The sequence below is a fragment of the Pholis gunnellus genome (genome assembly GCF_910591455.1).
Source record: "Pholis gunnellus genome assembly, chromosome: 3".
Lineage (NCBI taxonomy): Eukaryota > Metazoa > Chordata > Actinopteri > Perciformes > Pholidae > Pholis > Pholis gunnellus.
In genome coordinates this window covers 13,202,887-13,230,794 of record NC_136529.1, presented here as the reverse complement: position 1 = coordinate 13,230,794, position 27,908 = coordinate 13,202,887, and the positions used below count along the sequence as shown (strand labels likewise).

At 39.2% G+C, this 27,908-nt stretch overlaps 1 protein-coding gene across 2 annotated transcripts; it reads left to right on the top strand.

Moving 5' to 3' along the window:
• The first annotated feature begins 90 nt into the window (after nucleotides 1-90).
• Nucleotides 91-26,713, top strand: slc38a3b (solute carrier family 38 member 3b). Of its 2 annotated transcripts, XM_079186554.1 has the most exons (17): nucleotides 91-351; nucleotides 11,067-11,252; nucleotides 11,627-11,647; nucleotides 11,808-11,889; nucleotides 11,985-12,100; nucleotides 15,007-15,080; nucleotides 15,524-15,616; nucleotides 16,447-16,528; nucleotides 19,498-19,580; nucleotides 20,316-20,374; nucleotides 20,698-20,871; nucleotides 21,029-21,108; nucleotides 21,194-21,294; nucleotides 22,177-22,301; nucleotides 22,397-22,541; nucleotides 23,696-23,799; nucleotides 23,946-26,713. In XM_079186554.1, exons 2-17 carry the CDS (start codon nucleotides 11,149-11,151, stop codon nucleotides 24,048-24,050), a joined length of 1,548 nt encoding a protein of 515 aa, XP_079042680.1. In that variant the 5' UTR covers nucleotides 91-351; nucleotides 11,067-11,148; the 3' UTR covers nucleotides 24,051-26,713. The 2 variants fall into 2 exon arrangements, with proteins under 2 accessions (XP_079042680.1, XP_079042681.1); XM_079186555.1 differs by lacking the exon at nucleotides 11,627-11,647.
• Nucleotides 26,714-27,908: the final 1,195 nt, after the last annotated feature.

Here is a 27,908-nt window from a genome sequence, read left to right as displayed (position 1 = left end):
GCCACAATCTCTGATTCTCCTTGTATCTCACTCACCTATGCAGCGAAAGTAGTGAAACCACCAGCGCACATATAGAGGGGTAGGGCTCGGTGGTGAAGGAGGCGGATCTAATGCGACCCCCACAGTTTAGCTTCAGAGAGTTTTACAATGCCTTCCATTTCTTAGAGCGCATTTTGTTGCCGCTGACTTTAAAGAGCGACGGTGTGCGTATACAAAACGCGAATGTAGATACTTCCACCTTCACTGAGAAAAAGAAAGAGAAGACACGCAAGGAGAAAGAGATTCTGACCATCACATTTGTTCGCACTCACCACAGGAATTAATTTGGAAGCTTCGTGACAAGAACCGTTGGTAAGACTGAACAAATGGGATTCTTTAAACAGAAAAAGAGATGTTTTGCTCGAGATGCTGCTGCTGTGTTTGACATGATGTTTGTGTTTAACCGGTTTTAATGAAAGGTTGAGGTGAAGTAGTATTTTAATACCTTGGATCTAATAGGATTTTTCCCAATGTAATGGGGGGTATAATGAAAACAGACAGGGTATTATGAATATTGTAGCCTATATGATCACATGGCACACTATTGGCCATATGGCACATGGCTTTGTTTCCTATTGAGGGTTGATCAATAGGAAATAAGGAGAATGGTATATGTTTGGTCCTCCCGCAGTGAGCGCCAAGTCCAGATGTGAGGACCATGTGCTTTAAGGACCCAGTGACAAATTGTCCATCTATTGTCTTAGCACTCGTGTTGCATGTTTGAGTCTTTCTCTAGTAGCCTACACGTCGGATCGGCTTGTGGGTTAAGGTCGCCGTGCAACAGGTAAAATAAACAGCTGGATGAATGGGATTAGTCTACGTGGCCAATGTGTGACTCACAAGCAGATATTTTTGTTTGATTAAAGTCTTGCGCAAATGTTTCCTAGTTTCAGTTGACATGTGTGTTTGTTTTTTCACAAGCAGTTGTCGTCACTGAATCAAACGTATGGATGTTTTACGACGCCTATTTCTAGGTAGTTTGTGTTAGTTAAAACAAAAATCCCTTTCCTGTCGTGTACTCAGTTTATACCTTACTGTGTTGGGGGTGACTAAGCCACATGGCATCGAGTACACGCAAAGACAATTTCCTTTTCCTCCTACCACCAACATCATATCCGACCCACACTAATCGCCCAATTTGTTTTAAATAGAAGCCCACCACACAGTGTGCGCCAGGACAGCCTAATATAGACAGCAGTAGCTTCAACAGCCAGTAGCAGCTTTTTAAAGCGCTTTGCCATTGTTGTCAGCTAAATATACAAGAAGAGCGCCCTGTGTGTGGGAAGTTAATGCTGCGCACTCGTTGCTAAATGAGCCTGTTACATGTGATATTGTGTTATTGCCTTAAAATAATGGCTTGGAGGAAATGTTACCCCCCCCCCCCCTTCATTCTTCTTCATGAGTGAGAGACAGTATGTTTGTGATTCTTAATGTTTTGAGCAGTGTTCATAAATGAATGTGTGCCAGTGATATTTCTTGTCTATTTATGTTGAATACCATCTACTATTTCAACTAACAATATGAAATGATATGATACATATTTAGGGGTGAAATGAATAGTTAATCAACAATAAATGAATCAACTATTTTTAATCAATTAGGCTGCAGTGCAATTTTTATTTAAATTGAAAAGATATTTTATTGACATTTTATTGACCAAAAGATCACTCCATAACCAAACTTTATTGCACTAGTTCGTTTATTGCTATTATTATTATTATTATTATTTTCTCTGCCAGGAGGATCATGCGATCGGTTGCGTGTGTGAGTGAGGGTGTCCGTCTGTGTCTGGAGTTTTGGATTTTTTTTTGGCTAACAGCTAAATAAACTACCGCCACCGTTGCTATGCAGACAGCTTGATGAGTTTAATTTTGTTTTTGGCAAGACTGTATGTGTTCACACAATACAATGAATGTTTATAGGGAAGCAGCCCTTTAAAGTCTATGCTAGACTGTTATTCTTCTGGAAAATGTTCTACTCCTACTCCAGGTTTCCTAGGTCTAGGAATGTGTCATAATTCATGATGCTGCACTTTGTGGGGGGGAGATTGGCATCATTTGTTGCACCCTGCACGTTGCCAGTTTCAGTCTTTGACTTACTTAGAAAATGATGGGTGTAGAAATGTGTATATTCCTGTGAAACAACTGTTGTACTGATTGTGTGAAATAAGACACTTAACCCCTAGTTCCTTAAATACAGGTGTTGAGTGGTCATCGTGGAAAACTGTAGCTGTACTGCTAAAAACATGTACCTTTCCAAGTGTGAGGCGCTTAGAGTTAAATTAGAAACATATTTTTAAATACCAACTATATTAAGACTGAAAACCTCACAGTCTCTGGGATACAGATCGACTGTCCAGAGAACCTCAGCGTGTGTACTTAAGGTGGGGTGGCAGAGGGGGACAGGTTTTTGACTTTGGCCCCTATCTAAACACCAACACCCTATATGGGTTGTCATGCTGGGTTCATCGTAGTGGAGAACGAGCAGATAAGCTCGACTGCGGCCAGTGACCCCAGCATGTGCAGTGATCAAAGTGGCTGAGAGTTTGAGGACAAGCTGGACAGGTGCGCGGCATGTGGACGCCGATGTTTTATTAACCATGTGGGAACCAGCCAGCTGTTCTCCTCTGTCACACTGAAGAGACCTGTGAATATCTGCGTTTGACTCAGCCCAACTGTTAAGCGTCAGACACTCCAGAGGTTATTATTGTCCTTGTCATGGGGCTCATAATCTGTGGGGCTGAACTTGAACATATCATGTGCTGTTGTCTATATTTAAGTCATTATAAAGTCCTTTATTGATGTTGTGTATATGGAAATGTATTTAATAAATGATTTGTTCCCTGCAGGCCTTTTGATATTTAGGATTGTCCTTTTCGAAATTGTCCTGACAGATAATGTTATGTTCATAATCTTATGAGAAAGTTCAAACTGGACTGTCTTTCAGTCCATTCAAAGAGCGTTTTTTGTGCATCGTGGTTATAGCTTAACGGGTAGAAAATGGCACAGACGCTCCAGTGAATTTGTTCCCTCTTGAGCAATCAGTGCCAAAATATGTGGTCTCAAGTCAATATATGCTGCCTACAAATTCTACGTAGAGCCAATATGTTGTTGAATTTGAAGACTTTCAGGAAATAAGTCACCATAGACTAAACAAGAAACAACCCAAGCATATAGTGAATGTCAGCAGTTAAATTATATACATCATTTGAAAGCAGAAATAGTCAAGTGACAAGTTACAATACATACAACATAAACCAGAGACAAGCTGTTAACACTGACATATATCGCCTCTTATGTTCATATGGCAAACATGTTGGCTAACTGTTGCCTATTTACACATCCAGAAGATACAGAGCAACAATAGCATTCATTTGGAGTCGTGTAGTGTTGACCTGGCGAGTATAAGTCCAATATTCATTCTCCTTGTAGTTCTGTTCTGGTCTCCACCTACTCCTGAGGTAAATATCTGGTTATATGTTCACCAGTTGGTAACTTTGTCTGTCTGTTGTTTGGTACTGATAAGCTAGCATGCAGTGTGTTGATCAGAAACAATGCTACGAGAGAGTTGGGAGTGAACCTAAAGTGTGGCTGCCAAAACAAAGATGCTGTAAAACAGCGTAGCATTGAAATTTTATTCAAAATCGTGATCTGAACATAACAAGAAATGACTGTATATTTTGATAATGGCTTGGTTTAGCTGTAGATGCAGTAGATGCAAACTGGTCTCAAAGTCACAATTGGCCAACATTAACACCTCTCATGTGATGTAAATACGTAGTGTGCTTCAGAGGCTCATAGCCCAGCGATACACATTCTAGAAAAAACATGTCAATATAGAAGTTATTTTAGATTTGATCTACAACATATGTTGTAATCCATTTATTAACTATAACAAATCAAAATATATGTGTTATGTCTATAAATATAGCATTTTGGGATCGCTTCGTTACATAAAGACGCACCTGTGCTCAAGTCTAAGAGCGGCCCGATAAGCCTTACTCTGAACCTCCTGCTGCCAGCTGTTGTTTGCCGAGCTATTTCTTAGAAAAGTAAGTGCTCTTTAGCTTGTCAACCTGTACTAGTAATTAATTGAAGTCGACTGATTCCTCATAGTAACTGACAAGGGGCCTTTTTTTAGTAAACTCAAACAGCTTCTTTTTCAAACTCATGACTTTCCTTTTCGTTTAATTTCAAATAAATGGACCAAGATGAGATTTGAATAGTTGCGATTGTTACACTGAAACGCATTTTAACACACACTGAAATGCATGTTGTTTGGTATGTAATACATTCTATAAACTGTATTGTTATGGCCATCGTTCCCATCAGCTATAAAATATTACTAGTCACCCTAATTTTAGAAACTGTAGACACCAGCACATAATGGCAATTAGCAACCATAGAGCTACTTCTTCTTTACTAGAAGACCTTTCACAATAATGCAGTCAGCTGAATTACTAGTTTGCAGATGAAGTGTCAAACATTTTTTATACAAGGTCCACAAAGGCAGGGTTTATTGCAGGGTCACTGCATTAGATTGCACTGGATTTCACAGGTGTTCTGTGCTTGTGTCCACGTCCTGTATTACAACCATGATTCAGGATGTGTCAGTCGTTACCCTTATAACATGCATTCGTGGTGGTCATGGTTGCCTGGGCTTAAACTAACGGCCCAGTGGATATGTACCAACGTTCTGGACCTCCCACGGCTAAACAAGCTAAATTAGATTCTGAGTTATTCCTCTCTAAAATGGGTTTTTACACATTTGTCATCCCCTAAGTTGAAACATTTCATGCACGTGCTTCTGTTATACTTTTGCCACCAGTGTACCTGGATCAACATAACATAGGAGGATTGTCGGCCTTTTGATGTCACTCTGCAAATCATCATTCAAAAGACTGAGCATAATATTTTCAGCTAAAACTTTGTTTAAACGGCTTGTTAAACAGCGTGTTAAATAATGTCTTGGCTCCCTGTTTTCACTCTAGTGGTTTTGCTTTTATGATCTTTAACGATTCAGTCTGTGTGTGAGCGAGAGTCAGAAGAATCATGAAAACTTTAGTGGGCTGGGAGATTATATTACGAAACTTTCTGTTGACTTTTACTATATTGAATATCACCTGTTTGATAAAGATTCTGTTGTTCATTCTGCACACATGACATCTATTGCACTTCTGTCCATCCTGGGAGAGGGATCCCTCCTCTGTTGCTCTCCCACAGGTCTCTTCCTCTTTTCTCCCTGTTAAAGGGTTTTTTGGGGGAGTTTTTCCTGTTCCGATGTGAGGGTCCCGGGACAGAGGATATCGTAGGTGTACAGATTGTAAAGCCCTCTGAATTTGTTTGTGTTGTTCCCTCTTCTCTTTCCAATATACCATTTATTATTGGATGCTACATACTTGACTTAAAGTGCAGTCAGCCATTAGTCCTCAAAATGAGAGACCACACAAATTAGGGGATTTTACCAAACAACCTTGAAATTTAATTTTTCAAAGAAGCATGTATGCAATGTGTATTTTTAAATTAATTTCAATCATACTTGAAAAAAGGCAAACCGTAGTCATGACATACCAACCTATGTCTCATCGGACAGGTAAAATATGATGGAGGTTACATTTGACTTTGGTTTTTGTGTTCAAAAGTCAGGACTTTGCTCACCTGAGCAAAGCATCAGTAGCTTGACAAGAGGTAACTTGTGATGTAGTTTAATCTTTAGTGTGTCAGTTCTGTCAAGCTTCACATTGCTTTAATACCACTGTAAGTAGGCCGTGACACAGAAAGCTAATGCCTTTAGCTGCATGAATGTCACCGTCATCTTTTGTTTTGTATTTCATTTGAAAATTCCTTTTGAGGATGAAGGTTACATAATTTGGCTGTCCCAAGGGAAACATATCCAATTTGCTGTATATAACACCTCCCTAAATGTTAAGGCTCACTCTACAATCGTACGATATTGTGCAATCTAGGCAGAAAGGTTGACACTATTATTGGTATATGAGGAGGAGGGTAGCGGGTGAAATAGGAACATCATGTTGACGTTTACTTTTTATTTAGTTATACAGTTTGAGTTGTGATTGAAAGTATTTTTTTGTGTATTAGTACATTAATTATCTTTCTCTCAGAATTATTTTGAATTTCATAATGACTTGCATATATGGATCATTTCATAACAAGTCTTTCTTGACTCGTGTTTGTTTGGATAAGGCTACATCCTCCAAATGAGAACATAGAAATAGCGTTTATTCCAAAAACTAATCCTTTATTACAGATTGAATATCCACTGGCAACAAAAACAAATCACTGGTCCAGATTGTTGTTCATTTGACCGAAAGAGTTGTTTGGAGCATTTAAAAGGGTTTGTAGTTCATGACGGATTGACCATTATAAAAACCAGCCTGCTTTGCCACATATCAGAATGTGTGATTCAGGTGCTGGCCGACATCACATAGGACGTGAGCATGTGTTCCTCTGTCCCCAGCAGCACGTGGCTGAGACGAGCTGGTGCCGCCAGGCACTGTTGGCTGAACCTCGTGCCTGTTTCTGCGCCCACTGTCTCCCCGCTTGTCCCGTGCCTGCCCTGTTTTATGTCCAACTGACACGAGAAGAGATAGGAAATAATTGTGGGAGCAAAGTGCTTTATAAAGATTCTCTCACATTAATGTCCAACTGACGGAGAAATCTAACAGTTAATCACTATTCACCTTCCCACCTGTTCAAACATTTCAAATGTCACTTAAGTCCAGTTGCTCAGAATGAGACCTTTCACTCTCATGCTCCTTCAGGGCTCATTTATTATACAACACAATGGGCTGCAGTAGAGGTGTAAGAGTGTAAAGGGGACTCCTGTGGCGCTCAGTAAAAGAGGATATGCTCGATGCAGTTTTTCACATGGACACGGATCATATCTGTAAATAGTTAGTGGTTTTCTTGGCCCATAGGACTTCATTTCAAATGTTTTATTGCTATAGAAACATCATATTACTCACCCCAAAAACGTATAGTTATAATTTAGTTACCAAGAGGTTGATGCAGATGTTCTTGAATAGAACATGTGAATCTTAAGCATTGGAAGTGAGCAGGAAACAAAGACATGGACAGAGAGGTAGATCAGAAGAATCAATTAGATTTGCAGCTTTTGCCACTTCTGCAAACAAGGAATTGGTGTCCCCTCCTTTCTGGCACAATTGTGCAACGTATTTGGTTTGTTATTGTTCTACTGGTGCAAAACAAGTCATGCATATGTGCATAACCATTGATGTTTGTATAGTTGAATTATACAAATAGGATGTTCTCAAGATGACCCAAATAGCTATGAAGATCTGCAAACCGTAGTCCTTTTTTCAGTACCAAGCTGGCAGCAGCAACATCCACTTCAGAAACCACATCTGCCGAGTCTCTAACAAGCTGTCTTGGATCGTGTTGAGGGACAAGTTTATAGACACGCATATGGCTAAACGGTCCAGCCTGCCTAATATCAGCCATGTGTCTGTTTAAAGAACTCATTTTGCATACAGTTACCTGATCTCAGACTTGGTCTGTACCTGACTTCCTGTTGTTGCACCTTAACTGCATCAGATTGATGTGGTCTTAAAGGTCTTTACCACACTTCATAAAAGCCCAGAGAATGCTGCTTTATGGGTGTGTGATTTCCCTTATAGTTTCCAATGGAAAATACTCCCTGGCTTATGCTGGCAATTCATTGGAATGACTTAATTGGAAGCGTCTAGTGGTGATTTTAGAATTGTGTTTGTATGCTGTACTGTTATCAGCTATGTTGCCAGAAGGTCTTATCTAACTTCAACATTTTCATTTGAAATATACTAAATAAATATGAACTGTTCTGACTGACAGCAGCAAACTACTCAGTCAAATGGAAATATCCATTTGCAAAGGATTTTGCATGAATACAGTTTTATTAGAAAGAAGAAGAAGCTTTTGAATGTGATTTTGCATTTCATACAGTTTTTAGGCAAGTGTTTTAGGGTCTTTGATATAGATTTAGGTTTTTCATGTGATTTCCTGTGCTAAATACAAATCCATCACAGTCTAGCTTTTATGTCTTCCATCTGTCTTCAATGACTTCTGTCTTGACAAAATTGACTCGTAAAATTCAGGATATTAAAAGTAAAAAATAAAACACCTGAAAACATTAACCTCACTGACACCACATAATAAAAAGGCACTCTAGGGACAGTTTAGCTATTTGCATTTTCTACATCACCATTGACTGAACATGTTTTAACTGTCTCTGATTAGACACATTATTCAAGGTGTAGCTGTTGTCAGTTTAAAAGGGTATACAGTGCAAAACAGTGATCATATGGGCGGAACACCGGCAACATCATGGGACTTCATAATGAGCCTCTTACTGTATTTACTGTAAATGTTAGTGGCTCCAAGCTCATCTGCTGTTTTCTGGTTTTGAATGCACCTAAACAGTGATTGGATTCTCCTGGAGGCCACAACAGGCACATCTTTTATAATTTATAGTGGGGAAGACTGGAGCAATATCTTAATGTGTTGCTTAAAATAAGCCGGTTTATCACTGATGATGCAAAATATAAAACACGACGAACTTCATTTCAAAATGACTTACGCGTGTACATTTTTTTAACCCCAGTTTCTCTGGAAATTCTCTGGAAAGGTCTGGTGTTGCAACAGAAAGTATTGACATTAGGCGCTTTTACGTCTGTCGCTATGTTACCGTTAATGTTAACTTAGGGCAAATACGATGACTGAATAGATGTGGCAATGGAAGGTCTCATTGAAGTTAGATGATCATTTTTTAGGTTTAACTACATTTTCTTTATTGGAGGAAATTATTAATTTATTGATTGGCATCTGTGCCTGATTATTGTGTTTATATTGTGCAGTGGGACTTTGTTTTATTCCACTCAGCCTTCTTTTGTAGCTGCAGTGGCCTTGTATCAATGGCCCTCTTCAACAGTGTGAATAGCAGTAATAGGGATCTTTTGGCTGAGAGGACACCGTGAATACAATTGAGCTGCTGTACAATTGTCACAGGAAACAGCAAACAACAGAACATTGTCTCTCTGAGTTCTGGTGAAGAGTATTCAATATGTCACTTGGGTCATGGTGTGACGCAATCACATATTATCAATAGATCTTAGTTATTGATAATTTGATTGAATGTGAGTGATGTGAATTCCCTTTATAGTTTTATAGTGATTGATCGGTTGACAAAAATATACCTTCTTTCTCCTCAAACTATTGTTACAGAAACGCCCATGCTCATTAAGGAAAAATACTGTTGAAATGTATGATTATAGTAATACGGTAATAACAGTTTTGCAAACGGCTTTCTCAGTAATTTGAGGCCTGCTGTTGTGAGTGATTTAGCATTTGGTTTACTCATGTTGTGCTTATATTCGTCCTAAAGACCACCACGTCATTGTGTGGGATGTGAACAGTAGCACTAGGAATCTGCAGGTTTGTGACATTAGCTACCCAACGGACAAGAGCAAACAAAAGTAAAAAAAAACAAAAAAAACTCAAACAGACTTTGACCGTTGACCATGTGGAGTGTACTTGTTTGCTTGGCTCAGTACTGAAGTTCTGGACAGCACAAAAAATGTGCCGTACTTTCCAACACTTTACCTTAACCTTTGATCATTTATAGCAGGGGTGGCCAACCCGCGGCTCGCGAGCCGCATGCGGCTCTTTGCCCGGTTTCATGCGGCTCTTACGTTCATATCGAAGTTTGTATTTGTGTTTTTTTAATGTTCGTGTTCGCTTCGCTTGAGTTAAATACGGTATTTTCGTCAAACGCGCATGTGCGGCCACAGATTACGTTCCTCGTCGACCCATTTAACGCCGAGACGGACTGTTTGAAAGCCCCGCTTTAAGTAAAAATGTAAAAGTCGGACAATTTACAAATATCCGTTGTATCGCGCAAGGCGGAGCTCCTCCCCGATCCGCACGCGCCGCGCACACCTCCACCAGCGTATGTGACAGCAGCAGCAGCAGCCACCCTCCCCGCCGACGAAGAAGGAGCAGCAGCACCCCCCCCCCCCCCCCCCCCCCCCGCCGACAACCGGCCCTTTGGGGGCAACCATGATGCTGATGTGGCCCCAGAGCGACAATAAGTTTGACACCCCTGGTGTACACAATGTTCATTGTTGAAAATGACTGGCCTGTGGTCTTAGGAGTCAATTTCTGTCATTATCATATTGGTGTGTGACATTTACAATAAATCTGGCTGAGCAAAGGTATGTGTGTGTGTGAGGAAGGGATAGGGTGATGTTCATGTGTGCCCATGTGTATGATGTGGCTCTTTGCGGTAACACAGTAAAAAATGTGGCTCTTGGTCTCTGACTGGTTGGCCACCCCTGATTTATAGCTACGTACGTACCGTTCATGTTGGTGTATTTATTGCAAAAGTGTCAGTGAACAAATTGGATGAGTGAGAGAATGAGGTCAGTCAGGCCTCCAGTGTTGGAAGTCCCCGTGTCAACAGTAACTGAGTCATCGTTACCCAGATGTTGTATAGACACATATTGAATTTAAGGCTTCATGACGTCCGTCATTGATCGCAGAACTTACAGAAGTGCAGGTGCACTAAAACCAGAACCTTGCCTGAGCTATTAGACTAGAACACTGCTCTTTGAAAATTGAAAATGAATTGTAAATAATTACAATTAGGCAAAAAAAGGCAATTACAGTCAACAAAACTGCACTGAATATGGATGAAGCACATGCTTTCCCTTATTACAATACATCATTTATTTTCTTCTATTAGCAGAAATGGAATATAATATTTATAATCTGTACTCATTGGTCTATAATCACCCAAAACTAAAAATCATTGAGTTTTTGTTTGCTTAGAATGAGCCCTTCATATCTACATAGAGAGCGGGTCCTCTTTCTCGCATTCCACCACGTTGCACCGTGATGTTTAAACAGTAGCGCACAATAGGCAAACCAAACGATGGCTCTGGAGAGAGCCTTTGACGTTTTTACATGACATGTACTGTATGTAATTCATGTCCTTTCTTTCTCTGTCCCCAGATATTCAAGATCTTCAGCAACTATAAAGGATCATCTTCATTGTATACATACAAGCCAAAAATAATCAGTTCCTACTTGGACTATGGAATCAACTCAGTCAGAGATGACCATCTTATCCAACGGGAAAAGTCACAACCTCGAAGGTGACTTAGGGATGCCAATGAAGACATTGCCAGAAGAGGATCAGTGAGTATTCTCCCTTCATTTTAAACACAGACGAATGGCTGCCCTTTGTCGTTTACATACTGTTAATGACATTATAACACAGCATGTTTCTAGCACTTTTTATACCTTTTGTCTTTCTGTATTATATTTGAAACCACATTCTGGATTATTCAAACAACTATCGTTCAAGTTAACTAAACAAAGAAACTTTTGGACGCTTTGACGTGCATACATACCTTTGTCCTTGTGACAAGAGTTTATCATTTAATAATGACCAGGGTAATGGATGTGGCGAGCAACATACAGTATGACTTACTTCCTACATAAACTTGACTTTTTTTAAATGCATGTTCACCTTGTTTTTTGCTCACCTCATCGGGTGGATCCTTATTCAGAAATGGCACTCAAACAGTCAGGTATGTCTGTGCAGCTTTGTACGAAGACTTTTTCAACTGCATATTTGTTTCCATGCACATGATAATACAGAAAAATAAGCAAGTCTACAGGAGATATGTGCACAGTTTTAGGAGATAGATACAGAGACCATCCATTGACAATTATAACTTTGCCCTGTAGATTTGATGATAATGATGGAGGACTGGAGAATGAGGAATTTCTGCCCAGTGAGGATGGAGAAAAACAAATACGCTTCAAAGATGTGAGTCAAGTTTACAGACAAAAAACAACAGAGTGACGATTATGCTTTTTCAAACTGTACATTTATTGTATGCTCTCGTTTATTCCCCCTCTTAGTTTGAAGGAAAGATGTCTTTTGGTATGTCCGTCTTCAACCTGGGTAATGCTATTATGGGCAGTGGAATCCTGGGACTGGCGTATGCCATGGCCAACACTGGCATACTCCTCTTCTTGTGAGTAAACAAGTGTGTTTATCAACTGGTGGCAAATTACAAAATATGAGCTAGAACCTGCAACCAGGCAAAGTCAGTTATGTCAATGGTTTCAGTGCTGCATTGTTGTCCGTTTCATTACACACACACAGTATATAAGGCAATAAAAGAAGTGAATGAAGAGGAATCTTCATCTGAGTGTTTTTTTTATGGGACTGTGGATCTTTCAGATCCATTTGAGGAGTGTCAATGTTTCACATTTTATCGTAGGAGTGTATGCAGTGTGGGATTCACACTGGTATGGTCTTGGTCTTGACGCGGACCTGCCCCCTCAAAGTCTTGGTCTTGTCTCAGCCTCGATTCACTCTGGTCTTGCTCATGACTTGGTCTCGGTTTAGGTGGTCATGACTACAACACTATTAGTTTAATTTACTTAAGAGTGGTAAAAAAACTATCAAACTATTTAGCAAACTATAGAGATTCTCTAATGTGCTTCCTTAGGGATTACACTTGAGGAGTAAGCTGCTTTGGTGGCACAATTGAGGGCCAGAGTGGTGTCAGTTGCTTACAGGAGTGATTTATTTTCTGTCATGACTCCTCGGAACATATCGTGTACCATGATATGCTCATCTTTACTCATACCTTTTTTCAAGCTCCCATCCCCGCTCCCGTTGCCGCATACAGAACCCAGAAAGGCCACAGCCCAGAATAACCGATCGTCCAGACCCTGTGTGAGGCATCTGGATAGCTCATGTACTTCCTTCTGCTCCAACCACAATGTTGCTGTCAGATCGTGACCCTGGTTGTTTTGGTCATGTCGTCTGTGTCTACGTAGCTGCAGAGAGCAAGTAGCAAGACTTAGGTATAGAACGGCCTCAGTGTAATAGATTCAACTCGTCTAATAAAGGAGGCTGAAAGGTCATTTCCTATGAAATTCCTGTTCGGAATTAGGTCAGAGTTATTCTAACCACATATGCTTGGGGATCGTATCATCGCTATGGCAGTAGGTGCAACAGAAATGTATATTTACATGAGTTTTCCAAGCAACCTGAGGCAACCAACCTGCAGGTTAACAGTCTTTAATATCATGACAACTTATGTCAAACATAACATTCAATAAACAGCATGTGCATGTCAAAGTTAAACAAAAATGTCATGGTGAACTGCTTGTATTTAAGGCCAATACACAGTGATGCATTATGCCTGTTCTAAGAAGCACAAAACACAGACTTGAGAGTTATTGAAAAACTGTAGGTTTGATTGAGATGTAAATAAAAGGATGTAATCCTCTAGTATGATTAACAGCATGACATATGGAGATTATTATTATTAGTAGTACGGCTACATTACAATCAGTATTAAATCATTATAGATTACCGGTGTTTATTTGCATTTCACTATTTTCTATGTTATCCTTATATCTTACTTTCATTACACTGTATCTCACTGTAATGCTTGTCTTGTGTCTGTGTTTTAATGCACTAGACAGCACTGCTTTTTAAAATCTGTTTAATCTCTGATGTGATTAAAGGCAAGTGGCTCTTTTAAAGGGACCAGACCAGAGGCATTTCAAAAGTGTAATTCCTAAAAAGCAAACAAAAGAGCTTTCCAGGCACATGAGCCCAATTATTGACGTATTATTTCAAGAGAAACACTTTTGGGGGATTCATTTCTCGATACAAGCACTTCATCAATCATCATTGTTGACTGCATTGGTATTTTGACACGTGCTTCAGAGCACGTGTTAAGAATATCTGCAATATTTTACCCTATAGTCACTTTTGTGTTTTTGATTCAAAACATGTTTATTCCTCTTTGTTCGTATTTGCTCTAGATGTTTGGTCCTTGTTGCCTCAGTGGCTCTTTGGGCTACAAACGTTGTTCCCCTCATTGCGGCTCTGGTGGAGATTATAGCCGATCGTGTCAAGAGAACCCTTGATCCACCAGCAGAGATACAAATAGACATTCTCACTCCAGCTTATTTCCAGTGAGGCACAGAAATAGAGCAGTCATGAAGGTTTCAGGATCCAGAGAAGAATATTTCTTCACTGACACACAAGTAATGTAATATACTAAAAAGGCAGATCAAATAAATGCTTGTTTTTGAGTTGAGGGAGGTTGGACAGTTTGCACAGCAGTTGTAATGCTGCGAATGACTGTTGAGTGGAATCTGAGGGCTCGGCCTCCATCACTCTGCCTACAGACGAGGGCCAGTGGTATTTCTCGCTACAGTTGTGGCTACAGGAAATGCAGAGTGTACAGAAATGCTGGGAAAAAGGTCTGAGAAAGGGGATGGATTTTAGATGTGAGGTCAGCATTGATCCATAATGCTGACCTCACAAACCTGCAGACTTGACTCTGTAGGAGGACCACTGCAACTCGTAGAGCAAAAAGGGTTGTGGGAAATATCGTTTTCATCCATGTGTAGTAGAGTAGACTGTTGAGTTCAATCAATCGGGAGCATTTATATTCTAAAAATAAGTATTCTTACAAGAATGCCTCGTCTTGTTTAATGCAGAACATTTGCCTCAACTTTTGGCAAAGTCTCACAATAATACTGCACCATTAACATATTCAAGCAATGAACACCATCAGCTGTCAAATGTCATGCAAAGGCGGGACAGTGACGTTGTGAAAAATCAGCCACTACTGAAGTTCAACTTCCCAGGCTTAATGAAATGTTTGTTGTTCTCTCAATAATACACAATGTCAGGTCAAACAATAAATTGTGTAAATAGAGGATGTCACATTGGCGGTAGCATTTAAGAACATGCACAATACATCACAACTGTTTTATTGTAATGTATATGGAAATGGTCAGAAGAGTAAGGCCAGGATTATAATCCCAGAAGGAATGTAGAATTTGGTGAAATACACGGTTGACATATATAAACCTATATGACTGTTCCTTCTGTATTGTGTAATAGGTTTCTCCTGACTGCAGTAGCAGGCTTGTCATCTTACTCCATTCATCTCCTGCTGAAATCCTCTGGCATTGTGGGTAAGATTTGTGTCATGTCTCGGCCTTTTGTGTAGAAAATGATAGTGTACAGTTATGTCATCAAAATGATATGTACTTAGTTCTGCAACATCTGATACATTTAAACTGGTTAAGGACAATTTAGTCAAGAAACCATGCTTGACTTCTAACAAATTAATCTAGAAAACGGAGCGGATTAAAAGTGAGAAGGTCATTTTGGTTTCCAGTCATTGTAACTTCTCTTATAGCTCAGACTGTCTATAAAAAGGAAATTTAATGAATCAGTCTATTCTATAATCCAGTATGCGGCAAACTTTATAATGTGTAAATAACAAATGGTATTCACCCAACAGTCACAGTTGTACAACATTTGAATTTGTTTATTATTTGTAATTTTTGTAATTTTTGTGTTGCTCAAAGGGACGTCTCAGCAAACATAACTGAGTGAGTATTAATGTTTACAGGAATTCGAGCTTATGAACAGCTGGGGTACAGGGCCTTTGGTACTCCTGGAAAAATGGCTGCTGGTATAGCGATTACCCTGCAGAATATTGGAGGTGAGGAGCCAATGTGACTTAGTGATTCAGTTTGTGAACGCCCTGTAGTAGAATACATGAGTTATGATGATATTCCCCACTCAACCACACACACAACTACATTCCTCAACCCGTTATTATTGTGACTTTTATTCCTGGCTGTCTGTGCTGGAACATGAGGATGTACTAAGAGCAAAGATCAGGAGAAGTGTTGGTAAATAGCTGCTTTCCCGCTGCTGCCTGCTGGCAATAACAAACGTTTCACCCACTCACTGAGCCGCATGTATGGCTGGTTGTTTCTGACCAAAGCTTCGTAGATACATTAGAGGCATGATTAACATGATTTAAGTTGGTTGCATTTATAATTCTTAAAATCTTAATGCATGGGTTTTCATAAGTAGCCCTAAGTAGGTGCAATAACTACACATGGATTGACGTTGATTGGTGTTGTGATTGGCTCACTGAAACCAGGGTCATGGCCAGGATTTTAGAAAGACTGAGGTCAAATACTCTATCAAAATAGTGCCAATAAAATGCCAATAAACCTGGGAGGAAAAACAGATACATTCTGGAGAAGCTTGGTAATGTTTGGTAATTTTGCTTGAAAAATGACTGAAACAGTATATTTATGTTCCCACAATTGACCGTCTTAATGTTGTATGAAAGCAATACAATTCTGGCCTTTTTGTCAAACTAAGTCTTTTAAATATACAGTGTCAAATCTGCCGATAAATTACCGCTATGTGTTAATTATTTTAAATTGTAAACCTTACACAAACATAATGTGACATGGCTTAGCGAATCATGATTGGCCACACATTCTCACCTTTTCTCTGTCTCGTCTGTTACAGCTATGTCCAGCTACCTGTACATTGTTAAATCTGAGTTACCGCTGGTCATCCAAACTTTCCTGAAGGCGGATCCCAACTCTGAGTGAGTATTGTCACTTAAGTGCTTTTCAACATCAAAACAACATCTGCTGTCCAACTCAGGCACTGTGTGCAAGGTCAAAGGGCCTGGCAGACTATGTGGGCAGTGAATAGTTTGCACCATTTATTGATTCAGTGTCTGTGGGGGTGTGATGAGAATGGAAGCCTGTAATTGGCTGAGCTGCAGGGGGCCCTCGTTTGGGTACTATCTGTCAGTTATGTCTACAAACAACATAAACCCTCAGTGCTTGTCAGCTTGTTCACGTCAGAGTCTTGCCACAGACACTGGCGCTCTGCATAAGGCCACGGCAGACTGAAGTGGATTCCACTGTTCGAATCTAAAAACAAACCGTGTGCTCGAAAGGGATTGCAGCGACTGCAGCAGTCCCTATTAAAACATCTCAGGTCTTAAAGATTAAAAAAAGAGTTTTAAATATTGGAGCTAAACATCTAGACAATCCTCTAATGCATCCAATGCAATACACAATACTCAGCAGAGTGTGTTTTTCCATTTTTTATGCCATACCATTTAGAAAAAATTCTAACATCTAAGCCTTCTAAAGGGCACGCTACCTTTTATCGTTGAGTAATTATAGAGTGGGACGAAGTAATACATATGTCTATGTGTGTGTGTGTGTGTGTGTTCATTTCAGGGGCTTAGCTACAATCGAAATTGACGTATGAAGCATTGTGACTCATGCTCTTTCTGTGTCTCACACACACACACACACACCCGCACTCACAAATGACAGCAGCAGGTGGTTTAACATGGGTGCCAAATTTCGTGGTCGAGCATAAGGACAAGTCAGCTGAGGGCTGGCACCCAGCAACCAAGACACACTGTTCATTTCCACTCAGTGCGCCGCTTTCTGTTCAGTTCCATGGCGTCAGGAGAACAGGGTGACTGAGGAGCGGGAGGTGGAGCTGGGGGGGGTCACACAAGAGGGTCAGATATTTAGGTATTATAAGTAGGAGGTGTAGTCTTGAGACCAAGTCACAAACATTTGAACTTCAGATTGAGACATGGACTTGGACTTACTGCTGTACTGTGACACTTGACTCCATAAAGACTTGGGCCCAATTGAAACTGGATTTTTGATGCAGATACCATATAGCAATCCCAATATTTGGGAGCTAAAAAGATTAGAGAATTATGTGACGGCCAATGCCTATTAGTTTTATATAAACACATTCAGTAACACAATAGGATCCCCTAAATTGGTTATTTAAAAATTGCGACCTAAATATGTGCTATATATCAGGACATTTTACAGTTTCTAAATAAGAGCAGAATAGAATAGGATGAAATGAATTCTGACAGTGATTTTTCTGTTACTTATCATTCAACACATTATTTCTGCTAATATTTCTTTTATAACTTCATATCACAAGCTAATATCATCAACACTGTAAAAACCAAAGAATAATGAAACAGTGCTATAGGCCATTCTTGACCACTCAGCTTACATATTTGATAATTATACATTGCAAACACTCAGCTATGCATTAAGACATCTGAAATTGAAATGTTTAAACGCAACACTCGCAGTTTGCTTATGAAAACTAACCCTGACACGTTTCACTTGACTTGGATTGGTCTTGTTTGACGTTAGATGTGCCCTAAGCAGCTCTGGAATCACGTCACAGCAGATACATTTCATCTTACATGTGAAAGCTGATCGTCTCAAATGGCCTACTGGCTAAATGTCCTAAGAGGACATGACCTGCGATTTGCGTGACTTCCTCCACGGTCCACATTCACACAGAGCTAGTCTCATAGATCACTGTAGGCTCATGGCAGACAGTTGACTGGTTGTGTTTTGTCCAGAAGGTTAAGAATAACATGTTTAGCTGCTTTAAAATGGGCTGTAGGACACAAAGACTGTTCTATACACGGGATTTAGGAGACAGTGGTCTTTGGTGGTTTAGAATTATTTCTTTAAGCTTCCTGTTGCTGGTGCTCATCCCAGGTCTACAGCTACTAATGAAATGTATATTTGTTTTCCTGAGAGAGACACACAAGGAGCGTTTGTCTTTTCTATTCCTTTAAGTAAACTGGTGGTTGCCCACCTCAAGGACTTAAACATGTGTTGAAAGGACACATATACATGTTGTGGCGGCTTTTTAGGTTATGTGAGGGTGTTATGTTTTATGAAGGGCATTCACAGGAGGTTGTTTAATGGTGCCCACATATAGCCAATGATGAAACGGCAGCATGGTCCCCTTATCGGTTTGAAGTATAGGAGCAAGCTGACAATGACCCAGATGAAGACCCATGTCGGTCGCAATGCGTAGGTCATTTTAAATACATATTGCAATGTTAGATAAAGGCATTTTAATTTAGCACAATCCCTACAATGTGCCTTGGATTGTTTTTGAAGGAGACTTGCATTTTATACTTTTTTAAGACCATATTCCACCCTTTCAATTAACCCTTCACAAGATTGAATATGTTTGTTATGGTATGGGGTGAGTAATAGAGATGTTTGTTGTGGGGTTGATATGAAAGCACGAAAGGGACATAAGTGACGATGGTGGGATGGAATAAGCTGGTTATGTCTACTGACGTCTTGTCTTGGAGCTGTGTTGATGAGGCTCCACTGTGTCTTCCTATTCTAAAACTGAACAGTCGTATAAATCATCAGAGTTACATACAGTCTGCTCCAGTACTTCTGTGGAGAGCAACATGAGCAGACATGTTTTTTCCACAGTTTTGTGGCCAAGGATGTTCCCAGCAGGTTGCTTTTTTTGGTCAGGCAAAATGCAGCACATCATCTGTTTGGACCAGTAGATTTGAGTGATTTTAGAGAAAGTAGTACTAACGTTTCACTCAATATGTTAAACCATATCTTACCATCTAACACATTTTTTTCCGCTGTAATTTTGTCCCCATCTCTCTGTGTGCTGTGTCTCTCTGTGCCAATGTTTGAAATATTGAGCTCACCAAAGTAAACTATAGTTTTCTCCAAACAGTCTGTGGTACTTGAATGGAAACTACCTGGTCATCATGGTCTCTGCCAGTATCATCCTGCCCCTGGCTTTAATGAAACAGCTCGGTGAGTAGAACTAGTGCAGTTGGAGCTGCAAGCAAGGGAAACATGTGTGGTTCTTTTCACCACAGGAACTTTTCCAGGGACATCTTTAGGAACTCACCTGCATTTTGACCACTGGGGTCTAGTTTCAATGGAAGCCCAAAATTATGCATAGTAAAAATACTTATGGCAGGTAAGTATGTGTTGGAAATGGGGTTCCAAAAGTTCTGGGCTTAGTTCCTGCCTCCTAATATTAAGAGACTATAAGTCAATGACGTCCTTGCACTTCTTTGCCTATCCGTCTGTTTTTACACACGCTTTGCTGTGAAGCTGAAGATCCTCAAGCGGAAGTTAATTCATGTGTAGTTTAGCTCTTTCCAAGAACATTTTCTATCTTTAGGACTTGTTCATTAAAGTTATTCTTCCTCTTGCCTTTGAGCTTAGGTAAGCGCATTTTGATGCAGCAATTACCTCAAAGTCAAGCAATTAGGGTGTCTTAGTCCGACCTCTGGCAGAGGGAACAGTAGGTGCCCAATTAGACATAATTTTCTCTGAGTTGATCCCTCCCTCTGAACTATTCATTAATATAAAATAAACATGCTCTTTCTGGTCCCATAGTGCTGTGAGGTCATTCGTCTGACTCTTAGCTTTGTGAAGTTCTTGTGTAACTATGACAGATCACAGGGGTCACAAACAACACATGAAGGCCAAATGGATCAGGAGCTCTAACATTAACTGTCTTTTCCTGTTCATTTTCAGGTTACCTCGGCTATGCCAGTGGATTTTCTCTCAGCTGTATGGTGTTTTTCCTCTCTGCTGTAAGTTGGTCCTGCTCACATAGTAGAACATCATCACAGTGACTCAATTGTTCTGGCATGTGATTTTGGCACGTTACTCACTTTCTTCCCACCCTCGTCTCTATTTTTGGTGGTATGTTTCTATGTTTGATAAGGCGCATATAAGAGCTGCTTAATGCACATCAGAGGTTAAAAGTAAAACCTAAGTACTTAGAGGCTGAGTCACAGTAATCTGACGTTGGCAGTGATTATTTTGAGCCCGTGTTTTATTGCATCCCTTCGTGCTTACGTCTTTTCTTCGATTCCACCTGTTCTTTTCTTCATTTTTTTGCTTCCCCCTGCAGGTTATCTATAAGAAGTTTCAGATCCCCTGCCCTTTCGAAGAGTTCTCAGCCAACACTACTGCTGCCCACCTCGGCCTGAATGTCTCAAGCCACGGCCATGAGTACAACAATGGTCTGGTTCATGAGGACGATGACTCCCACTGCTCCCCACGCTTGATCAACATCAACTCACAGGTAAGCAGCTGAGCTGAAAACGCGGTCTGCTTATCTGGATTGTTTTCGAACAGTAAAGCAACAAAACGTTGACGTCTGCAGAGTTCCCACACTTATTTTGAGAGTCTCGGTTGCACTTCTAATCACAGAAAGTCAAGTGTTATTGTGTTTTTAACAGACAGCATACACCATCCCAATCTTGGCTTTCGCCTTTGTTTGCCACCCTGAGGTCCTCCCCATCTACACTGAGCTCCGCAAGTGAGTCACCCCTCACCTGCATATATTTTGCAACATGTCATTGCACAATGGAGCATTCAAATAACTTTCAACTGTCTGATTTCAGTCCAACGCAGAAGAGGATGCAGAATGTGTCCAACCTCTCCATCCTTGTCATGTACACCATGTACTTTCTGGCAGCTCTCTTTGGTTACCTGACCTTTTATGGTGAGAAGAGTTCATACTTTTTTGGAGTTTGTCTTTACAATATCGGTGAAAAAATTATATTCGGGAAAAGAATCAGATGGTCAGGGCAGCGATACACAGTAAAACAAAAGGAGTGATGTACAGATGCAGTTAAACTGAGAGATGTTTTTTTGTAAAACTAGAATCCTCGCCTTGTGATTGTATGCATTCGTCAACCAGTCATGTTGCAGTTTACATCCATGTCTGTCCAAAATGTCATAACTTCATCATTTTATCCACTTAGACATTTGTGTGAAATTATCATAAAAAGCATATGAATTCTTGAGTTATGACCAAAAACGTGTTTTGTGAGGTCACAGTGACCGTTGACCCCCAAAATCTTATCAGTTAAACTTTGCTGCTGTCTTTAGAAGAAAAAAAAGAGTAAAATAATAATAATTGTGTACAAATCGAGGAATCAACAGGGTCTGTAATTATGATGAGGGGATTCTGCTTTATATAGAATACTAAAATACATAAAGGAAAATCTTGCCATAATGCAGCATTTAAAAATACTCAAATATGTTTTGTGGCAAAATGCAATGGAAGCAATTAGATTAAATATTTAATCATTTTCAGAGAAGAAAGTCACCTTGGATTTTTTTTTAAACAAATGTTCTAATCTATGGTTTTAATGTACTGCATGTTGTTTAGTCATATAATGATATGCGGTATTAATGGTTAGTGTTTTTCTGCCTGGTACAGCATCTCATCCTCCACATAGAGAACAAGCTCCATCTTGTGGTGACGAGCTAGAGCTTGTGGCTCGCCAGTGCTAGATTAGATTATTACTCAGTGAAGTTCACATGAGACTTTATCAAGAAAGTACATTGTTCTACATCTATTTTTCACATATTTCTTTAGGCAAAGTGGAGCCTGAACTGCTGCACACATACAGCCGGATTGATCCTTACGACACTTTGATCCTGTGTGTGAGAGTGGCCGTCCTCACGGCTGTGACGCTGACCGTCCCTATTGTGTTGTTCCCTGTAAGTTTGTTGTTGATTTGTTCCCTGTGTTTCTCAACGACTGTGATATCGTGGTATTATTTCCTCATTGAATCCTCTGTCTGTTCTGTCCACAGGTACGTAGAGCCATCCAGCTTATGGTATTCCCCACAAAGTCTTTCAACTGGTTGCGTCACATTGCCATTGCTGTCGTTCTGCTCACCATCATCAATATGCTGGTGATATTTGCCCCCAACATTCTAGGCATCTTCGGCTTCATTGGTTAGTAGAGCACAGTGCAAAAAGATGAAATTGTATCAAAAGTATCATAGAAAAACATAGAAACATTGTCACCATGACAGACTTCAAAGTTGCAGACAAGTAGCAAACATATCTTATATCATAACTAAAAGACATTAGAACAATGATTGGAAACAATATATCCTCCAGGTCTTATTTATCCACTTGTCTGGATCTATTCGACTAGATATTCTACATATGATGTGATTATTATGAGTTACTTATGTTGTCGCTGTGTACAACCCTCCTGTTTGATGTAGCAGTGTTTGTTGTATTTCAAGCTTCCACGTTTCTGACACACACAAAAAAACATTAAAGCAAAACAAAAAAAACGTGACCAGAGCATGTTTGCTCACGGAAAAACCAAGTCAATATTACTGTCACACTTTGTCCTCATGTTTCAAAGGTTAGAGGTCAAAGTTTAAAAAAATTGAAGTTGACAGAGCGCCACGGGCATCTTCAAAGCCACAGATTCTGCTTTGACAAACATATGCATGCAGATGACGCAATATATGGAGCTGTTTGCAACAACTTTTGGATATTGTTAGGGTTCACAATCCTGGAACTTGTCTGTGTCAATTTTGAATTAAAAAAACAGGTGAATGTGATATGAAGAAAGAAATCTGAAATATAGGAAATCTGAAATATAATTCGCAAAGCAAGCCTTCTGGAGCCTTTTTGATTTAGTTTGAACTCACAGGGGATGCATAGGGCCTGTCTTTGTTTCTCCCTCACTTTCTATCACCACTGTATCACTCGATCACTGTAAACTATATTTAACATGCTGTGTGTTCTCTTCAAAACTTTTTTTTGGGTCATTAAATAAATAATTCATGAATGAAAAAAAGAAACTGCAGGAACAAATTAAGAGGACGGCAACACATGTTACCCAGTAATGGGCAAATAAAATACAATAACCGAAAAAACCCCAACAACAAATGATGCATCAAGCACCCTGAAAAATAACATTATTTCAACAAAACTTGGTAAGATTGCTAAGATATTCTCAGTGTTGAGTCATTTCACTCAGATTACTTACAAACTGATTATAATTAGACTTCCAAATGTTTTGTCTTCTTGTCACTGCAGTGCTATCTGCTTTGTTTTTCACCAGCCCTTCCTCGTTCTCCTTACAGGTGCAACATCGGCTCCCTGCCTCATTTTCATCTTCCCTGCTATCTTTTACATCCGCATTGTTCCCAATGAAGATGAACCCATGAACTCTCCTCCTAAGATACTGGTGAGGCCTTGCAATCTTTCCCCCTTCAGTCATTCATTATGCTTCGTTGGTGATTATCCCGAGTGATAAAGGCTATTGTCATGGAATGGTGTTCATGATAATTAAGCGTCAATGCCATCGATGTGCTCTTTTCCCCTCGTTCTTAGGCGGCCTGTTTTGCAATGTTGGGTGTCTCTTTCATGGTAATGAGTCTGAGCTTCATACTCATCGACTGGACTTCAGGGGGCGGCCTTGCTGCTGGAGGCCACTAGATGCTGCTTCGGTGTTTGTGAGCTCTGGAAAGGGGGAAAATAACTGGTCAATGTAAAGGGAAAACTGTCACTTCAGTGGGATCGCTACAGGGCTGCACAGAGCCTGCAGGGGTTTGTCACAAAATATAGAGTGTAGTGTGTCGGTTGAGATGACACTGTAATTGATCAAGTTAAATTAGCTTTTTGTGAACAAAGTCCTTGCATAACGACATAATTCATTTAACATAACACGTAATGCAATTTTTATGAATAATCAAGACTAAACAGGCTTTTTTATTACCATCTGTTGGTTCCTCCTTTCCTGTTGCTTCCTTTTTATTGACACACAAACAACTGCAGCTGGTACTGTACAGAAAAAGAAGGCATGATCGTCTGTTAGGCTGAAGACGGGAATGCATCAAGATATGCATGAGCAATAACTTGTTATTTTGTACACAAATTTCAATTATTTTTCATAAGACACACAAAAGAAAATAGTCAGATGATTTCATCCTGACCAGCTGCTCTCTGAACTGTCCATCATGATGTAATATAAAACAAAAAAAGTGCTTTAAGGCCTTAGAGTGCAGGTGATATTTCATTTCATGGTCTGTGGAGGTGTTATGTAATGCGTCATACTAAGCTTGTGTTCCAGATCAGCTAACTCTCTTCAGAAACCTTGGTGCCTTATAGCATTTGGAACAGCACACAAACACACAGCAAAACAGGATTGTATATTTATTTAGCCACTATTAATTTCAAATGGACTATATTTAACTACTGTATAGGATAAAGGCAATGATCCAAATTGATCGTATATCAGTTTTTGATTTAGCTTACAGTATATAAATAATGGAAGGAGTTACGAATGATGATATTCAGATTTCTTTAGCATTTCATACCTACCCTTGCACAACTTTCAGCTCACGTATGCCAAACTGTGACTACTTGAATATAAATCTCCTAAATCTCTTAAATTCTAGATGCCCCCTTTACATTTCTTAATTTAAAGGGGGCAAATTTCTTCCCTTTAAGTTTTTATAAATTCAGAAATCTCTTTTTTTCCACACTGAATAGTGAAAATTCAAACTTAAATGAAATTAATAGTTTGTGAAAATACACTTATTCACATTCGAATAAGAATGATACTACAAAGGTTAAACGCCTCCCAGACCCTCTAAATCTCACTAACTAGCATTTAAAATCCGAAAGTCACCTACCTCTAGTGAAACATGGTTTCCAGCCATGCCGATAGTTTTGGTTGTACTTGCTCAGGTCTCGAGTTACACTATAAGGACACAAGTATGTGGATACCTAAGCAATGTACATATCATATCAAACATATGCAAATAAAACTAAAACTAAAAACTATCTTGACCAGACACCACTTTGGATCAGTTAGAAAATGTGATTTTTTTTTAATAATTTGGTTGAACCCACCAAAGCTCGAACAATGTTTGTCCATGCAACATGAGTTGTAAAGATGAAACCGCTGGTGGGAGTTCATTTTTTTTAAATTTGAAGATGTATTATGCTTTTGGGATTCTGTTGTAACAGCTTACTGGTTTGTCGTATTTTGATCTGCTTTCACCCTTGTTGCCTCTTTAGACCTGACGCTAATGTTTTGCATGATGTTATGTTCAGCCTGTCTTGTAGTTGGTATAGTGAACACAGATTAAACTTCTGACACTGTCGTGCATAGATGTTATTGTAAAACTATACATTTGGCATCTTACAGTGAAGTGTATTGAAGTCTCATTCTGTGCTATAGTTCATATTAGTATTATGAAGCCCTTCTTCAAAGATGCTACATGAAATCATATTTCAAACATTACTGTTGTGATGATCTGTCAGTGAGGTCAGTGATGACACATTCATGGATCCTTTCAGTAATTCTCACAAAAGCACACAAAAGCACAACAACATGCATATAAGTTCTTTTTTTTTTTTAGAAATTACATTTCATTATATATAAATCACAAATGAACAAGTTTAAAAACAGCACAAAAGGTTTAAACTTTTAATAGTCAGAGAAATTCTATAACAAATATTTTCTGCTCTTATCCAAAGGTGGTCTTATATTGTATCGCAAGTTTCAGGATTCATAACAGTCCTGCGTCAATCATTACTTCTCCAAATGTATTTATATAGTATCTATTCCTTTAGCAGTTTTGATTTTTACGGATAAATTATGAATAAGTCTAGGAAATACTTATGCACATGTCAACCTCCGTCCCTTGCTTTTCCACATGTATTTACAGTGGTTGTGGTGTTAATGAAAGTTTAGTTTTGTCATGTTTAGTGAACAGAGTTTTTATTCACTTAAAAAGGTATCATGCCAAAACAAGAACTGACTACCTAATGCTTTAAAATGCCTTTAACCGTTTAACAGGTACCACAGTTTTAATACCAGACGCCGTATATCAAATATGCATTTTTCTTGTACCTAAACAAATCTGTGTGATATTTTATTACAGCTGTTGTTCAAGACATAGATTTATGGAAATGACACAACTATAATATAATATGGTATATGAATTTTGGTGAATAAGACGTGGCTTTATATAAATAATGTATATAAATGTAAACCTTTTATATTTGTGATGCATATTTACAATAGCTTGTGAAGTGTAAATAGCAGGGACAGTTTTAGTTTGCCAATAAAATAATTGTAGATGTTTTTACATTGTCTCTGTCGTCATCATTTCCCTTTTACTGAAACTAATTCTTATTTAAGCAGCACATTTTTATGCTTGTTGTGTTTAAGCGCAAATATACAAGTCAGCCTAACTTCAATCATATGGTTTTTGTGTGTGTTGCTTTTTATTTGTATGCAACTTAACAGATTTGTTATAAATTGAATGGACATTTCCACATTTGATCCTTGTAGGAATATACCATCTTCATCCCCAAACGTATTTGTGTAGTAGGTTTAAAAGTAGAGTTTTTATACCTGGTCAGTGTTCTTATGGTATCAATCAGTCGAGGCTAAGTTGTGTTTACATAAACAACACTACTTTAGGTCATCATGATCCTTCATTGCTGCTGACCTTGTTATGTCAAGTTTTACTGTAACACATCAACACTAATTCCTTTAGAGTTGCATTTGGTCAAAATAGCGGAACAAAACATGCGCTTGTGTATTTCTGACACCCAAGATACTATGAATTAAATTTCCTGCCACATTTAAGCACTTGTATGGTAACACATGTAACAGAAGGGACAGTGTCTCTGAGAAAGACGATCACAACAACAGTGAGAGGTGAATGAGCAGTAAATCATCTGGAATTTAAAACATTCACTCTTTAGATATAAAATCTTATCAGCATTGTCTTTTACAAATGGGAAGTCCAGAGCAAGAATATGACCTTACTTTAAGACTTAAAGAATAAAAATAAATTAACTTGTGGCGATGGGAGACATTTCTGATGAAACCGTTGTTACTGTAATTATTTAATTAGTTATTTAATTTTAATTTGTTTGCGTTTATTATTTTAAAACCCTTCTTTTTTCAGTAAATTTCAATATTTTTTCTCTGTTTTGTTTTGTGAAACACGTTGAGCTGCATTTCTTATTATATAAACATATATTATTTATTATCATTTTCACTTTATGGCTTTCCAGAACATTTGGCCCAGTAACTGCCACCAGAGAAAATGTCTATTTATGTCCATATGGCGGCGCTGTCAGCCAGCTTGATTGTGTGGAAGGCTATTTCATTAACATGTGACACAAATACCTTTTAGCCATATTAACAGCTCGTCCTGCTCCCTCCAAGACAAACCTACTCCTGCGCAGTTCAGTCAGCCAGAGAGCAGCTCAGACCGATGTATACGTTGCGTTCCTTTCCTCCTCCATGTGAGATGCAGAGGAGTGAAG

What these genes read in the sequence shown, in the direction of transcription:
- slc38a3b (XM_079186554.1), top strand. Translation starts at nt 11,149, where the DNA reads ATGGAATCAACTCAGTCAGAGATGACCATCTTATCCAACGGGAAAAGT. An exon ending in GAAATCCTCTGGCATTGTGG is followed by an intron (nt 15,081 to 15,523) that starts GTAAGATTTGTG and finishes TAATGTTTACAG; the next exon opens with GAATTCGAGCTTATGAACAG. An exon ending in AAGGCGGATCCCAACTCTGA is followed by an intron (nt 16,529 to 19,497) that starts GTGAGTATTGTC and finishes TTCTCCAAACAG; the next exon opens with TCTGTGGTACTTGAATGGAA.